At 44.9% G+C, this 16,953-nt stretch overlaps 1 protein-coding gene across 3 annotated transcripts in view; it reads left to right on the forward strand.

The window, feature by feature from the left end:
• Gadl1 (glutamate decarboxylase-like 1) overlaps positions 1–16,953 on the forward strand; it is a 180,080-nt gene that overhangs the window by 127,639 nt on the left and 35,488 nt on the right. For all 3 annotated transcript variants that reach the window (XM_008766660.4, XM_039082694.2, XM_039082695.2), the window contains exon 14: positions 2,644–2,733. In XM_008766660.4, coding sequence (XP_008764882.3) covers positions 2,644–2,733 — 90 coding nt within the window. The remainder of the gene's footprint in view (positions 1–2,643; positions 2,734–16,953) is intronic.

A 16,953-nucleotide genomic window follows, 5' to 3' on the forward strand; every position in this document is an offset into this window, starting at 1 on the left:
TGCTCAGGGGTCATGCTCTATATATTAAAGAAATTAAACGTGAGTGGCATCTGCATGACTCTGCTCTAAAAGCAGCCATCGGTGCTTTGACACTCCTGCAGAAGCTACAGAGGGGACAGTAGGAGAACACTCAAATATGCTCTTTGTGAACATTCAATGACGGTTTCCAACTCGCTTATTTTGGAAATGACTGAAGTGAATTTATGCCACCCAATGGAGGATCAGACATCCTCTAGTGATGTGTCAAAAAAGCTTTATGCTTTGTCAATTGTTACTTCAGGGAGCCGTGCCACTCAAAGGAGAATGTGTGAGCAAAGGGGCACAGGGAAAATGGTGCTCTCAATGATCGCGGCAGCCAAAAGAAAGTTGCACAAGGAAGCAGACCTGAGCAGCCTGGGCCTGACTTGAGACTGAGATGGTCTGCCACACAGACTGTGAACATGTGACATGGTTATAATAGTCTCCAGCAAATAACAATGAATAAAAGTTGATGGCATAGCAGGATCCAGTCAGAAGAAAAGAAAAAAAAACAAAAAAAAAAGCAAAAAACTAAGTAGCCCAGCAACTTGAAGTGAGAAATATATAAAATATAAACAGATGAGAAGGTAGATATATAGATGATGGATAGATTTATGAATACAGCAGTGCACACACACATCTATATGCACATGCACACATATATATTTGTGCACATGGGTATATGTATATGTGTATGTGTATACGTACACACACACACACACACACACACACACACAAACACACACACACACACACACACACACACAGTGATGAACAGAGACCAAGAGGTATGAGGGATGATCTCTTAGGAATTAAATAGTTCCCTAGAACTATCCAGGCATAGATCCACCGTCCCTTCTAGAACTGAGGTGGAGCACAGGAGGAAGAGGCACTCCCTGACAGCTCAGAGACAGATCCCCTTGGAAAGAGTGTGAATGGGGCTGAGAGGAAGACAGAGTTCACTGAGATGTCGCCTTGGCACGACTCACTAGAAATCTTTATCATGCTTCCTAGGGGAAGCCATCTTCCTGGAAGGGCCATATCTTGAAAGTAGCTGCAGGCTACTCACAGAGGGTGCCTGTCAAGTCATTGGAGCAAAGTGCCTGGCTCGTGACAACTCCCACCCTCTGACGCTGCCTGCCTGGGCAGTATGCCAGGAAAAACTGCCATTTTGCTGAGACGTCCTTAAGCAATAAATAATTGTTTGTGGACAGCCAGGGCAGTTGAAAACAGCTCATATTTTGCAAGGGATTCATGAAATGTACGTGGTGCCCCGGGAAGAGGCACCTCCTCTGGTAGCATTTCTCCAGCAGACGCTGATGACAAGACATAAGATGGAATCAAGCAGTAACAAGGAAATATTTACAGGACCCAGCACCTTCATTGTAGAGCGCCAAGAAAGAGTGGGCTTGGAGCTGAAGGCTAACACATTTATAACAGATGCCAGTGGCATTGGGGAAGGGTGCCTTTGACTTAGGGATGGGTTCCTAGAAGCAAAGACGGAAAGCAAACTATGATTTTTTTCCTTCCGTTTTCTAATTAGTGCTTTTTAAAAATATTATTCTTTTTTTTAAATGATCAAAGAACTTAGAAGCTCGACACAGTTTAGACGAAGGAACTAAATCTATTATAAATTATATGTCCAAATGTAAATTTTGTAGATTCGCATTATAAAACATTGTCTTGTGATAAAAGTGTGTGGAAATTGAGCTGAACTGCATGGCCCTCCCTTTGTGAAAACTACTCTATAGTTTAAAGATTTGTAACTCTTTCTCTGTGTCAATTCCAATGAGAATGTTGGAAATTTCCAAGATGAAAGGGAGCGTGGATCAAGAAGTTATCGGGCGAAGCTGGAAACCTCCCTAGGCTCTCAGTGATGTCTTAGAATCCACTGACAGCAGAACCCCATGTGGTCCCAGTCTTGATCTTAGCATATGAGACGCTGGCTGTTTATTCTTTCTGAAGTTCCGCAGGCTTCATAGTGGGCGTGCAGACAACCCTGGAACTAGTAAGAGCTGTGAGCGCTGGTTACTGGCTAAAAACTACATTTGTAGTGAAAAAGTATCAAAGACGTCTCAATAACTGTTAGTGTGAGGGTCCAATGAAGAAGGTAGATGTCATCCATAGTGGTTTCTGAGAACAAGGAATCGTAGCTCGCTTGAGTATCTATACCACAAGATACTCAGTGCTGGCTTAGTACATGTCTTGTCATGGTCTTTGGCATGGCCTGTCTTACATCGTGCTTCAGTGAAGACAGACTTGTCATATGATGGTATGACAATGGTATGTTGCTCTCTCTCTCTCTCTCTCTCTCTCTCTCTCTCTCTGTCTCTCTCTCTCTGTGTGTGTGTGTGTGTGTGTGTGTGTGTGTGTGTGTGTGTGTGTGTGTGATCTGAGCCCACCCTTTGTGTAGAGGAAAAGGAACTGTCTAGATCCAAACTCCAGCAGTGTATTGTCAGAATTCATGTAGAACTACCCTGCAGGAGTTTGGCTGTATTATAAGTTACACACACTTGATGACTCTTAAGAGATTAGCACAGAGTTTAAAAGACTCTGTTTAATTATATTCTATAATGAATCTTATGGTAGTAAAACAGCATTGTTTTTTCTTTTTTTAATCCTCAGCCTGAATATACCAATGTGTGCTTTTGGTACATTCCACCAAGTCTCCGAGAGATGGCGGAAGGACCGGAGTTCTGGAGAAAGCTCAGCTTGGTGAGTGATGAGGGGGTTGTATTGCTTTCCTCTGGATGAGATGGATTCAATGCTCCTGCCTACCGGTCTGCAGATAGCTCCATGTGTGACCGCCCCTCGAAGGCACAGAGAAGCACCTCTATTCCTGGCATTTCTCTCAGTAGAAACTGATGACATGCCAAGAGTTGTAAACCATGTTTATGTCTAGCCCATTAACTTGACAGATCAATACACATACACGTGCAAACACACCTGTGCTGTGTGCAAGATAACTTTAGACTTTCTTAGAAGTTCTGCCCTGCGGTGAGCTTCAGAGAATGGGAGCTGGTTGCAGGGTTCACAGTCACAGCTGTGGGATAAGTGGCTGAAGCTCCCAATTCTGTGATTCTGTGGGCACGTCGCCATCTTAGCATTCTGTTGCCTTTCTTGAAAACATGCGAAAACCTGAATCTGATATTGTTATTGTAGAGAGGGTGTCTCTGTTTCTTGTATTCTTATAGGAAAAAACTCAATTGAGATAGATGATAGATAGATAGATAGATAGATAGATAGATAGATAGATAGATAGATAGATAGAATATGAATGAATTTGAGCAGAATAGTTTGCTAAGCAAACGTTCCAAAAAGAGATTAGAGTGGGCTACCCCAGGGCAGGCCCAGTGGATTCTGTATTCTGTATTCTAAAAACATTTTAATGAATGTTTATGACACCTGTGGTATGTTCATGGGATGAGGGGACCCTTTTGTTCTCAGTGTGGCTTGAATGAAAATGGTCCCCGTGGTTTGTTAAGGGATGGCACTATTAGAAGATATGGCCTTGTTGGAGGAAGTGTGTCACTAGAAGTGGACTTTGAGGTTTTCAGAAACCCAAGCGGAGCCCAGTGGCTTACTCTCTCTCCCTGCTGCCTGCTGATGAGGCCTGCTGATCGAACTCTCAGCTGCGTCTCCAGCCCCATGTCTGTCTCCACACTGCCATGCTTCCTACCATGACGATAATGGACTGAACCTCAGAGCCAGTAAGACAGCCCCACTTAAGTGCTTTCCTTTGTCACAATTGCTGTGGTTGCGGTGTCTCCTCCCGCAACAGGAACCAACTCTTTTAGCATTGGGCTGGATCGATCTCTCCCATAGAGTATTTCTTCCCGTGTTCCTCTAGAAAAGCCCACAAAAGCATGCCATGTCAGGGCCACGTGGCAAGCGATAATGTGTAGGCTGTGGCGTGAACAAGCTAGCTGGAGTTTCAAGGATTCTTAACCACAAGGGAGCATGCTGGCCATCCAGAGACACCACTGCTAACATCCAACTGCCATATTCCTCAGTAACGTCACCTCTAAGTCCTTGCCTAGCCTGTTCCAGTGCCCAATGAGCAAAGGTCCATTCTTACACACTTAAGAGACTTGGAGGAAAAAAAATAAGAGAATGCTGGGCCTGGAAAAAACAAACAAACAAACAAACAAACAAACAAACAAGCAAGCAACGAACGTGCTTGAAAGTGTGTGCAACGGGCTTGATGTCTCGATAGTAATGTAAGTACCTGACATTTCCCTGTGGGCTCAAAGCCCTGAGTCACAGCCTGGGTAATGAGAACAGAGGCTTCACAGGAAGCTGAGAGCTGACTGTGCAGAAATGCAGCCCCAGGCAGCCCTCACTTTGTTCTTCCAGACAAAATCCTGCCTCTTCTCCAGCTCTGCAAGGACCTGTGAAAGCTCATTGATCAACATTCCTCATCCCCACTGCCCACTGATCAACATTCCTCCTCCCCACTCCCCACTGATCAACATTCCTCCTCCCCACTCCCCACTGATCAACATTCCTCATCCCCACTGCCCACAGATCAACATTCCTTATCTCCCCGATCCCCCCATATTGAAATTTTACTTGAGAATTTCAGCCATGTGATACACATGTTTAGGAATTCCTATGTTGGAACCTTTGAAGCAAGGCAACCCCTTCCTGCCCTATCTTTCCTCACTTGAAGAAAGCAGAGAAAACTCCATCCAAGTTCCTAAAAGCTCTCTGGCTTTTGATCCCTTTCCCCCTCTCACTGGAGAAAACACGAATTATTTAAACAGCTTTTGACAGTTGATAGCCCTTTGACTTGCCCTTTGAAGGAAAGGAAAAGGACTTACTGGGCAGGCAGCTGTAAACATTTACTGAGGGCTAGAAGGGTTAAGCATTAGAGAGACAGATATCAGAAGAACTTGGTCTGCGCCCTTGACAAGTTCATGTAGCAGGTAAAGGGGCAGCTGGGAATGAGGAAGATAAGCTCTGCTTGCAGCGAAAGAAGAGAGGGCAGACCAGTGTGCAACCAAGGCACAGAGCCTTAAACAATAAAGAGATGCCAGGGAGGGAACAACTAGGAAAGAAATAGATCCGAAGAAAGCTCAGTGCAAAGCTGGCGAGAGTCAAGGGAGGGGGCATGCACCGGGCTATAAAGGGGATAGTGATGGATATGAGGATAGCCCAGCAGAGCTTGGATTGATTTTTTTTTCCCATAAGCAAATTAAGAGGGAGAAAGCTTTCTCATTACCTGTGAGCTACAGCGCTCTGTGGCCTTGCCTAATTGTGTGATTTCTCGATTTGGGTCATCTCTCTTTATCCGTGGCACATCTGTGCCCGTGCACTGTAACACACAGTATATGCCAATATATACATATCTCCTGTCAAGCCCGAGACTGAGGAGAACGGTGGTTAACTTTAATTCTAAGTTGATTAGATTAAAGAACACCTAAGGTGGGGGTTGGGGATTTAGCTCAGTGGTAGAGCGCTTGCCTAGGAAGCGCAGGGCCCCTGGGTTCGGTCTCCAGCTCCGAAAAAAAGAACAAAAAAAAAAAAAAAAACGAACACCTAAGGTGTCGGTGAAATATATCTTTGGGTGTGTCTGTGAGGGCATTTCCAGAAAGGTCTACCCCGAAGATGAGATGGAAGACCTTCCCTAAATATGAGCGGCACCACTCCCTGAACAGGGGGTCCACACTGAAAGAAAAGGAAAAAGTGGGCAGAGCCGTAGCATCCTTCTCTCCATCTCCTGAGTGTGGGTGCAATGGGAGCACGCTGCTGCAACCCCCCACTGCACCCCCAAACCGTGAGCCGAAAGAACTCCTCCCTTTCTCAAGTCATTGCCTGTCCCCGATTTGGACAGAAAGAGAGCAATTTTAGGAACGTAGATGTTGGAAGTCAGGTGGCATCGATGTCCTGACTTGACCACACCGTCACTTTCCCTGCATCAGCATGGTCACCAGGCCCTGAGATCTGGCTGCTGTTATGTCGTAGAATGTATGTAAGTAAGCCATTGTGAGGACTTACAGCAGATAGTGACTGAGCTGCAGGGGGAAAGGGAACAATAGGGCCGGAATATGGGTGAGGATTAGAGGAGGCGTTTTTTACTTTGATTGATGGAGGTTGTTGAGCAGACTCTGAAGAAAAACTGCTTCAGGGTGAGAAAGAAGATGGCAGGCCTGAAAAGCCATCTTTCGGTGGTTAAGAGAATGCACATCGAATGTGGCATTTGTGTTTCTTTGATTCAGCGCCAAAGCCCAGATAGAGATTAAGATAATTCCTTCCTGGAATGAATGTAGGGTTGGCTTTGTCCGGCTTCTCCTTTGCTTCAGCTCCGAGAAAATTCAAAATCAATAGTGGACCTGTGCTAATTACTGTCTGTTGCTTTGAAAAAACACAGCAACCAACTAAAACTTGCAGGCAAAGGGCCCTCAAGATGAGGAGGCTTGGCAGCAAGGGGTCAGAGCAGGGAACTGGGAGCTCACATCTCTGTCCACACTCAGGAAGCAGAGAGGGCAAAGCAGAAGTAGAGCAAGGGTATGGACTCTCAAAGCCCGCCCCTAGCGATGTACTTCCTCTAGCAAGGCTCGTCCTTCTAAAAGTCCTGTAACTTCCCCCACTAGGGGCTAAGTGTTGAAATACCCGAGCCTATAGGAGACGGATCTCATCGAAAGCATCGCAGGTACATAAGTTAAAACCAGAGAGTCCTTATATTGTCTGCCTTTCACAGTCACAAGTCATCAAAAATGCACATGAGGACATTCTCTTTGACCCGAACAATGGGCAACAGCTGTTCTGGAAGAGTCTTCATCCACCACAGCCTGTTCTTGGCTGCCGGAGCTGGAGAGATGGCTCGGTAGTTAAGAGCACTTACTCCTCTTCCGGACCTGAGCTCTGTATCAGGGAACTCCTGAATGCTATAACTCAAGATCCAGGACTTCTGTCTTCATCTGGTCTCTGCAGGCTCTCACATATGCATGGCATCCAGTGACAAGCGCGCGCGCGCACACACACACACACACACAGAGAGAGAGAGAGAGAGAGAGAGAGAGAGAGAGAGAGAGAAAGAGAGAGAGAGAGAGAGAGAGAGAGAGAGAGAGATTTTAATCTTTTATGAAAGAACAAATGTTTCTGTGCCTTCGAGACTCCCCATTCCCCTTGTCTGGTTCACTGTCATCCTTTTTGTCACGATTGCTTCTGGCCTCTGAAACAGATGCTGCAGGCAGCCTGGGATTCTTGGTTATCCTATTCTCTCTCTCTGCATGGGTGTTTGCTTTGCAGACGACTCTGGAAAGAGAGGTGAGTCGCGAGAATGTCCGTTTGTGATTTATAATATGGAGCCACTTAAAGCAGACTCAGAATTTATTCCCTCATTTATTTTTGATGGAAAACCACAAACACATAAATAAAGCAAAAGAGAAAAAAAATCTTTTGTTTTTGCTCCTCTGTCACACTAGCTGGGTGAGCTGACAAGTCACAGGACTACTGGTACGATGGGATCATTTAACAGCTGGAGGGAGAAATTAATCTGGCATATCATAGGATATGCATGTATGTGTGTATGTGTCTGTACATGTGTGTGTATGCATGAGTGTGTGTGTGCGTGAGTGTGGTGTGTGTGTGTGTACATGAGTGTGTATGCATGAGTGTATGTGTGCGTGTGCGTGTGTGTGTGTGTGTGTACATGAGTGTGCTTGCAAGAATGTGAGACTCTTTCTGAGAATGAAGGACTATGACAGACAATCCGTGATACTGTTCAGTCACCACGTTAATGTGGCTTCTGTTTCCAGATGTCCTCTACAGATATGTCCCCTTCTGACCAGTTCAGGAATGACTGTATCTGTCTCAGGTCTTCACTTCAATCCTGTTTGTCTCTCTGCCTCCTGGCATCCCCTCTTTTCTGTTTCTTCCTCCCAGTCCATCCCTAAGTCTGGTCCTGCTGCACCAGCACTAGCCTGCGGCAAGACTGGGAACTGACTCCATTTTCTGCAGCAGCAGTTGTCAATCCCACCAGACCCAAGCACCACTATTCCCAGGAAATAGTAATCCATTGTGCTCTCCCAACAGGGGGAGCCAGCACATGGCCTTCTGTAAGGGCTGTGTGAGATCTCACGTACAGCAGAAAGAAGAAAATGGTTAATAACTAGATACATGGGTCATTCTATCACATCAATACTTGCGCATGGCATCTTCAAAAGATGCCTGGCCTTTGATAAAATTCCCATCCGTGCTCTGAGAAGCGCCAAGAGTGTGATCCGTACACAAAGACACAATGCTACAAATAGGTGATGTCTGTCTTGAAAGTAATAAGGGCGGTACAGCATTAGTGACCTCGTTCTCAGGTAACACACAGGTTTGTTCAGGAGAAACACATTTTCTCTTGTTTTGCATGAAGTCAAAACAGCATCTACTAAAAATGGGCACAGGGACTGGTGAGAGGGCTCAGTGAGCAAAGGTGATTGCAGTTACAATGGATGGCATGAGTTCTATCCCTGGGGCCCACTTGGTAGAAAAGTAGAACTGAATCTGGCAAGATGTCCTATGACTTTTACATGCATGGAACACACACACACACACACACACACACACACACACACACACACACGTGAATGAATAAATGTAACACAAACATTTAAATGGTCATAGGAGGGCTAAGGTATACTGATGGTGTGTAAACCTGAGGAAATGAACTGGGTTCCCTAAACTCACATTGGTAGCAAGCACTTCTTATCCCAATACTGGAGGGACACAGACAGAAGAATCTCAAGTTTGCAGACCAGACAGTCTAGTGAGTTCCAGGCCAGTAAGGTCTTATCAATGATTAGTTTTTAAAGAAAATAAAAAAATAAAATGGTGGAAATTGATACCTGGAGTTGACTTCTGTACCCCACCCCCACACATACTGACATGTATGTGTATACATGTGCTTACATATATCTGCACATGTGTGTGCACACCCATATGCCATTATGAATGTTGCTGCTTGAGATGGGAGTCACCAGGGTTCTCTGGGGTTTTTCTTTTCTGTATGTATGTGGTAGGGACAGGGAGGGGGGCATAGTTGCATGTGTATGCATGTATATGCATGTACAAAACAGAGGTCTATATCAGTCTTCTTCTATCACTCACTGTGGACTCTTTGACCAGGTTCCTCGCTGAACCCAGATAAGACATGATGCCTGTCCTGTGAATCCATATCCCCTACCCGTATCTTGACAGTGCTAGAGTTACAGGTACCTGCTATCACACCTGGATTTTTCATTCGGCTTCTGGCATAGTAAATTCAGGTCCTCGGGTTTGCACAGCAAACACTTTAACACGGAGCCGTGTCTCCAGCTTAGGATAGTGTCTAAGCTTCTTGTGTGTACACAAATTTGCCGTTTTACTGGAGTCACAGAAAGCACAGGAAAACCTTAATTTTACATACATTTTCTTCTAGCAGTTCTGATCTTAAAAACTCTTTCCTTATAAATAGTAGCAGAGTTGTGGGGAATGAAAAGGTACCCAGAGGTCCACAGTTCTTCTAAAGAGCAAAATGCTGAGAAGTAAGGAAAAATCTACCTCGAAGGTGCTAGTTCAGTATTAGTTCATGACTTGTAGACAAATTCAGCATTCAGACAATTAAAATAGATCATTAATTTGGAAAAAATTTACAAATCAGCTACTGTAGCACATATGCTTTGAAAATTATGTTCATATGTAGTGATCTCTCTTTATCATCCACTTATGGGCATGTGTGCAAGCCTGTGTGCAGGTGTGCTTGTGTGTGTGCACATGTGTGTGCATGTGTAGAAAGAGGAGGTGGGGAGTCACTTCTCCCCATGCTCTGACAGGAAGTGGTTTCAGGAAGGGAAGTTTTACATGGGCTCGCAGTGGGCAGCTGGCCATGTTATATCCAATTCCTTTCTCCATTTTGTGCAGTCTGAGAATCCACGGAATGACACCACCCTTATAACATCTGCCTTCCCACTTCAATTAATCTAATCTAAAACACTCTTTACAGCAGTGCCCAGAGATGTGTTTCCATGGTGACTCTAAGCCCCATCAAGTTGACAAAGGAGATGAACCATCACAGATATTAAGTGTGTATAAAATCTCCTGTGTCTGTTTAGACTGAGGACAGACATAGGTGCCAAGTTCTATGTACGCTGTGTGTGTGTGTGTGTGTGTGTGTGTGTGTGTGGTGTGTGTGTGGTGTGTGTGTGTGTGGTGTGTGTGTGGTGTGTGTATGTGTGGTGTGTGTGTGAGTGTGTGTGTGTGTATGTGTGGTGTGTGTGTGTATGTGTGGTGTGTGTATGTGTGTGTATGTGTGGTATGTGTGTGTGGTGTGTGTATGTGTGGTGTGTGTGTGTGGTGTGTATGTGTGGTGTGTGTGTGTGGTGTGTATGTGTGGTGTGTGTGTGTGTGGTGTGTATGTGTGTGGTGTGTGTGTGTATGTGTGGTGTGTGTGTGTGTGGTGTGTATGTGTGGTGTGTGTGGTGTGTATGTGTGTGGTGTGTGTGTGTATGTGTGGTGTGTGTGTATGTGTGGTGTGTGTGCGTGTGTGTGTGTGTGTGGTGTGTGTGTGGTGTGGGGGGGTAGGGGAGAGAGCTGCCCTGGAGTCACAAATTGAGGACAGAAAATTGGGAATAAGAATATAAAGAAAAAACAGAAACAGACCCCAGAAAGTTCCATGTGCTTTCCTTGCCCCATCCTTGGTGTTCTGATGAAAATTTCCTTTTCTGTGGCCATTCCACTCTCAAAGTCCATACCCCATTCACAAAATCCTAACATTCCCTCAAGGAGTGAACAGGCCTTCCTTTGCCCCGCTGTGAGCTCATGAAAGGTCGGCCATGTCTGATGGTGTTACTTCTTTTCAGTCATAGAAGAGTCAGTTTTTCTGGAGCCTCTCTGACATCTTTGTTGTCTGGTTGCTTGGTTGTGGATATAATTTGACAGATGATTCCAGGGATCATTAGAGAGAAGGATCCATGTGCGAGTGTGCAAGTGGGCATGTGTTCAAGAGAGTGTGCACAGCTCCTATTTTTGAGAATTCTGGTTCTGGATTTCCTTCAATCATACTTGATGATAATGGGGGATACCCAGCCACCCTTTTGGTTTGTGAACTAAAAATATTTATTTCTCTAGAGACAGAACAGGGTTTTGTTAGTTGGTTGTTGTTTTTAAATTATTTTATTTTGTGTCTATTCATGTCTTGCTTGTATGCATGTCTGTGCACTGCATGCATCCACGGTGTGTGTGAAAGCAAAAAAACAAAAAAACAAAAAAACAAAAAAAAAAACAAAAAAAAACGAAAGAAAGAAAAGAAAAACCCACAGGATCCCCTGGAACTGGGGTCACAGACAGTTGTAAGCTAATATGTGGACGCCGCAAACCAAATCTGGATTCTCTGCAAGAGCAGCCAGTGCTTTTAACTGTGGAGACATCTCTCCAGCCCCAGGTTTTGTTCATTGTTATTTTGTTAATGATTTTAAAAATAAGGTCATTTTGGAAAATTAGTGGCACACATTTAATGACATTCTTGAAAAATTCTAGTTTTGGGAGGTACCAAGCTGTTCTACTTGCTTTATGATTTACTTTTAAGGGGATGCTAATGTAGACATTGATTTTATTTACCTTTTATTTTATTTTATTTTATTTTATTTGGGGGTATCTCTCTCTCTCTCTCTCTCTCTCTCTCTCTGTGTGTGTGTGTGTGTGTGTGTGTGTGTGTGTGTGTTCACAGAGGGAAGGGCTCATTGCACATAAGGACTTGCAGAGATAGGAAATCAACCAGTGGTGTCTTTCTCAGTAGCTTTCCACCTTGTTTTTTTAAGACAGGAGCCCTTCAGTGACCTGGGCCTTACCAAGCTAAGCTGAGCTGGCCAGCAAGTCTCAGGAATCTGTCTGTCTGTCTCCATCTCCTTCATGCCAGATTCTACTCATGCACCACCACACCCAACGTTTTTACAAGGGTTCTAGGGGAACAAATTTAGCACATCATGCTTGCATAGCAAAAACTGAACTATCTTCTGTGTGTGTGTGTCTGTGTGTACATGTGTATACATGTGTGTCTTTGTATGTGTGTGCACATGTGTGTGTTTGTGTGTATATGTGTACATGTGTGTTTGTGTGTGTGTATATGTGTGTTCGTGTGTGTACATGTATGTATGCGTATCCACTTTATTTTATGCAACACTATAGATCAAACCCAGAACCTTTTGCATGCTAAGAAAGCACCAAATGATTTTCATATCTACTTTTACTTTTTTTTTTAATTATTATTCCCAGATGATTCTCTTTTGTCTGTTCATCCAAAGGGACTCATGATGTGGTGGTCAGTCCCAACCCACCATTCAGTCCCAAGATTCCCTGTGAAATCTACCAATAATAAAGGCCTCTGTCCGCCTACTACAAGTCCGAGGTAGAGGCGGGCTGTGTCGGGGCTGCAAACCCATGCATATCTGGACTGACAGTGCAGTTAAGATGCCTGGATGCAACTTGTCACTTCCCCATCCCTGGATGCCATGAGGCCTTCTAGCTCCTCGCCTCTCTTGAGGCTTACGTGGCCTGAAGACTTTCTCTCTTCCTGGGTATTTCCAATACCTAAGGTTAACTTTCGAAGCTGCTTAGAACAGGGAATGGGGAGGCAGGTCCAGGAGAGGTAAGGCTACAGGGGACAAGCACTGAAGAGGAAGAGGTCCCCTTAAGCCCTAGGATGGCCTCTGACCTGTGAGGTCTGTAAAGGATCCCCCAGGGTCCATGGGAAACATAGTCATTACTGAGAATGGACTTTCTGCCTGGACTTCTAGGGCTGTGGTGTGACTTGGATTTGATTTTTGTTTAGAGGAAATAAAGGATTGTGACATTTCTTGAGCACCTGCATTTACAGGGCAAAATTCATACCCACAGCATAGCCATTAGAGAGATTGCACTGGACACAATGAGGATTTATTGTTGCAGAATTAAGAATGGACTCTGTGCCCAAGGAAATAAAAAAAAAAAAAAAGGTTCTCCAATTAGCTTGGAAGCTCTTTTGCCAGTACCAAAGCTGCCCCCTGCTGGTGGCTCTGCTCATTGCTTTGTTCCTGGATGGGAATTAACACTCGGAGCTGTGGACTAGCTCTGTGGAGACAATGTACAGAACTGTAGAGCAACCGCCATCAGGACCACCCAGGCAGGCGGTGAAGAGAATTCCCAAAAGATCAACCTGCTCCTTCTCTTCACAGAGGCATGTGTGCCTCTGCTCCTCATGTGCATGAGTGCCTCTGTGCTCCTGTACATGTATGATCCTCCTGTGCATGTGTGCCTCTGTGCTCTTCATGTGTGCCTCTGTGCTCCTGTGCATGTGTGCCTCTGTGCTCTTCATGTGTGCCTCTGCTCCCCATGTGCATGTGCGCCTCTGTGCTCTTCAGGTGTGCCTCTGTGCTCCTGTGCATGTGAGCCTCTGCACCCCATGTGCATGTGCGCCTCTGTGCTCCTCATGTGCACGTGTGCCCCTGATCCTCATGTGCATGTGTGCCTCTGTGCTCCTGTGCATGTGAGCCTCTGTGCTCATGTGCATGTGTGCCCCTGCTCTTCATGTGCACCTCTGTGCTCATGTGCATGTGTGCTCCTCATGTGCATATGTGCTCCTGTGCATGTGTGCTCCTGTGCATGTGTGCCTCTGCTCCTCTGCACATCTCTACAGCAGCCAGCTCTTCCTCGTTTGCCTTACAGCTGGATCCTCCTCATCCTCCTGCCCAGTCACTGCTCTCAGCTGCTGCCCTACCCCCACTTCCTATCTCCCCCCTTTCCCAAATGTCCCTCCTTTCCCCTTCTCATACACTGTTCTCCAAAGCAAAGAGACAAGTCAGGCTTGCACAAAGGAGATATGGCGATGGTGGCATGATTTTCTTTTCCTGATGTGTCCTCTCAAGCTCCTTCATGACCTGTCTGTCTGTCCATCCATCTATCTACTCATCCATCCATCTCTATCTTTCTATCTCCATCCTACCAGAAGTAAAGAAAGGAAAAACACTCCATAATTTTTTCTGTAATCTATAAATCTTAGTTATAGCTGGCAAGTTCTGCATAGTTATATTAAGTGTGGGTGTTTGGGTGTCTCCATATTTGGTCACTGCAAACAACAATTGATGAACATCTTCCTGCTGGCATCTATCCTTTCGTTGCTTCTTTTTCTCTTCCTTTCTTTCATGCTTTCTTTCTTTCTTTCTTTCTTTGCCTTCCTCTCTTCTTCTTCTTCTTCTTCTTCTTCTTCTTCTTCTTCTTCTTCTTCTTCTTCTTCTTCTTCTTCTTCCTCTTCCTCTTCTCTCTCTCTCTCTCTCTCTCTCTCTCTCTCTCTCTCTCTCTCTCTCTCTCTCTTTCTTTGTGTCAAGGTCTCAGGATGTAGCTTGGATCACCTGGAAATATCTATGTAGTCCTGGCTGGCCTCAGTCTTGGCAATCTGCTTGCCTCTGCCTCATGAGTGCTGAGATTTAAGGTGTGTGTCACCTCCCTTGTTTCTTTGAGTCTGGGTCTCCTGTGTCTCAGGTGGCTTCAGCCTTGGTGTGCAGACAAAGACAGCAAAAGCCTTTTAATATTCCTGCCTCCTACCTTCCAGGTAGCTGTAGTTAGTGCACTACACCCAGCTTATGCAGTGCTGTGCATCAAACACAGGGCCTTGTGCCCCTGAGCCAAGTACGCTACCAAGTGAGCTGTCTGCAAGGCCTCAGTCCTGGAATCCTCACATCTGCTTTTGAGCGTTGCTATTTCCACAGTGCAGACCTCCCCAAATGCAATTGCTGATTGCAGAATTTGTGTGGCTGTTAAGACTGGTTGTGCCTATCGCAATTACTCTAAGATGGTTTTGTATTATTGTGTATGTGTGTGTGTATGCATGTATGCATATATGTGTTTGTGTGTGCATGTGTGCGTACATGTGTGTGTACTTGTGTGTGTGTGTACATGTGTGTGCGCGCACGTGCGTGCGAGTGAATATGCAGTAGAGGAAACTAACTTCGATGGAGCTGGAGTTAAGGAAGTTGTGAGCTGCTAGGCATAGACACAGGAAACCAAACTCCTTTGAAAGAGCAGTATCTGTTCTTAACCACTAAGCCATATCTGTAGCCCCTATGCTATTAATCCTTAATAAGTTGAGACTCATTTGCAATTCTGAAAGTCAGAAGAGAGTACACAGCCTTCTTCTACACTGAGAGGCTACACTGGGTGTCACTGGTAGTCAGTGGGGTGGGTCACTCAGAAAGGGCAGTGATAACGTCCTGGGTCTGCTCTGCTGTGTATTGTGTTAGGTTCTAGCAGCCAAATGATTTTCTTGTCTTCCCCTCGTGATGGATTGCGTCTATCTGTGTACTTAGCTTTCTCATATTTTACATATTTGCATTTTGAAATCAGATATTTCCCTGATAAATTTGAACGAGGGTGTACACAGCTTGGGTTTGAGAAATGCTGGTTGCTTACCTGGCAAGCAAATACTGCCCGTAGCACAATGCCTCTCTTTATTTTAATCTTGTTGGATCTTTCCTCTCTGTACAGAAGTTTTGGATTTTTTATGTATGCAAATCTGTCAGTCTTGTTCCTCATGATTTATTCCGAGGCTTCAAAGCTGACGCGACTGTGGTTCCACAGACCTGATAAATATTCTAATCCACCTCCTGCTGACTTTCCATCAGTCAGTATTCTGTGTTTAAGTCCTTCATCTATGTGGAGGGTGTTTTTGTGTACAGAGTAAAATATTAATTCAATCTGATTATTTCCCCAAATTAGAGCAGAGATGTTCCAATTCGATTTATTAAATAATTATTTCCACTAGTATCATATTTGGTATTGTCTGCGTACTATATTTTAAAGAAATAATTGATTCTAGTTTTGGACACCCGATCTGTTCTAGTGATTCATGTTTTCGGTTCTGGGGTCAGGAACCATGGGTCTTTGAAGAATAGTGCTTTATAATGTAATCTGTAATCGGCCAGAAGTAGTTTTGTTATTGTTGTTCTTTTGTAAAGTGGCTTATTAAAATATGACTTATTTTAAAATTAGAGTTATTCATTTTATATAAAATGTGTAAGTATTTTACCCACAAGAATCCATGTGTACATTGTGTGCCTTGTGTGGGTCAGTGCAGGGCATTGGGGCTCCCAGAGCTGGGGTTATAGATGTTTGTGAATCACCATGTGGGTGCTGGGAATCAAAACCAGCTTCTCTGCGAGGATAACGGATGCCCTTAGCCCAGGATAACGGATGCCCTTAGCCTCGGAGGAGCCGACTCTCCGGCTGGCCCCACGAAGGGAGTGTTCAATGTTTTGCATATGTATTTCGAACTTTAAAAAGTTCTCTTGTCTTTTTTAAAAGGATACTTTGTTACAATTTTTAGTAGCATTTTAAGTTACTGCCTCTAGAGATGAGTGAATACCCCAGTACCTCTGCCATTCACTGGCTAGGACCCTGGACGGCCCGGGCAGTTCTCAAGCATTTCTTTATGTGTATGACTTCATCAAGAATATGGTGACAGTAGTGGCTGGAGAGATGGATCAGCAGATCAGAGAGCTTGATGCTCTTGCCAAAGACCGGAGTCTGTTTCACTGCACACGTGTTAGGTGACTCAGAACCGTGTGTTGTTCCAGCCCCAGGGAGACCAGCTCCTCTTCAGGCCTTTGCCTGTACTCATACACACAAACCCAAACGCACACACAGACATTCACATATACACACAATTAAAGACAGATTGTGAACTCGTGCAAAAAAGAATGTGAGGAAAGTTGGGGCATGGCAATACATTCTTGAAATCCCAGTACTGTATGGAGGCAGGAGGATCGGGACTTTGAAGTCGGCCTTGAGTGTGCACAAAGTTCAAGGCCGAGTCCTGCTGAATGGGGCTCCCAATTAGAAATTGGAGGGGGGGCTTGGAGAGATTCAGTCAGTAAGAACTTGGATACAAGCAGGAAAGCCTCAGTTTGATCCCCAGAAGCCATGTAAAGAAGCCAG

Source organism: Rattus norvegicus, chromosome 8 (genome assembly GCF_036323735.1).
Source record: "Rattus norvegicus strain BN/NHsdMcwi chromosome 8, GRCr8, whole genome shotgun sequence".
Classification (NCBI taxonomy): Eukaryota; Metazoa; Chordata; class Mammalia; order Rodentia; family Muridae; genus Rattus; species Rattus norvegicus.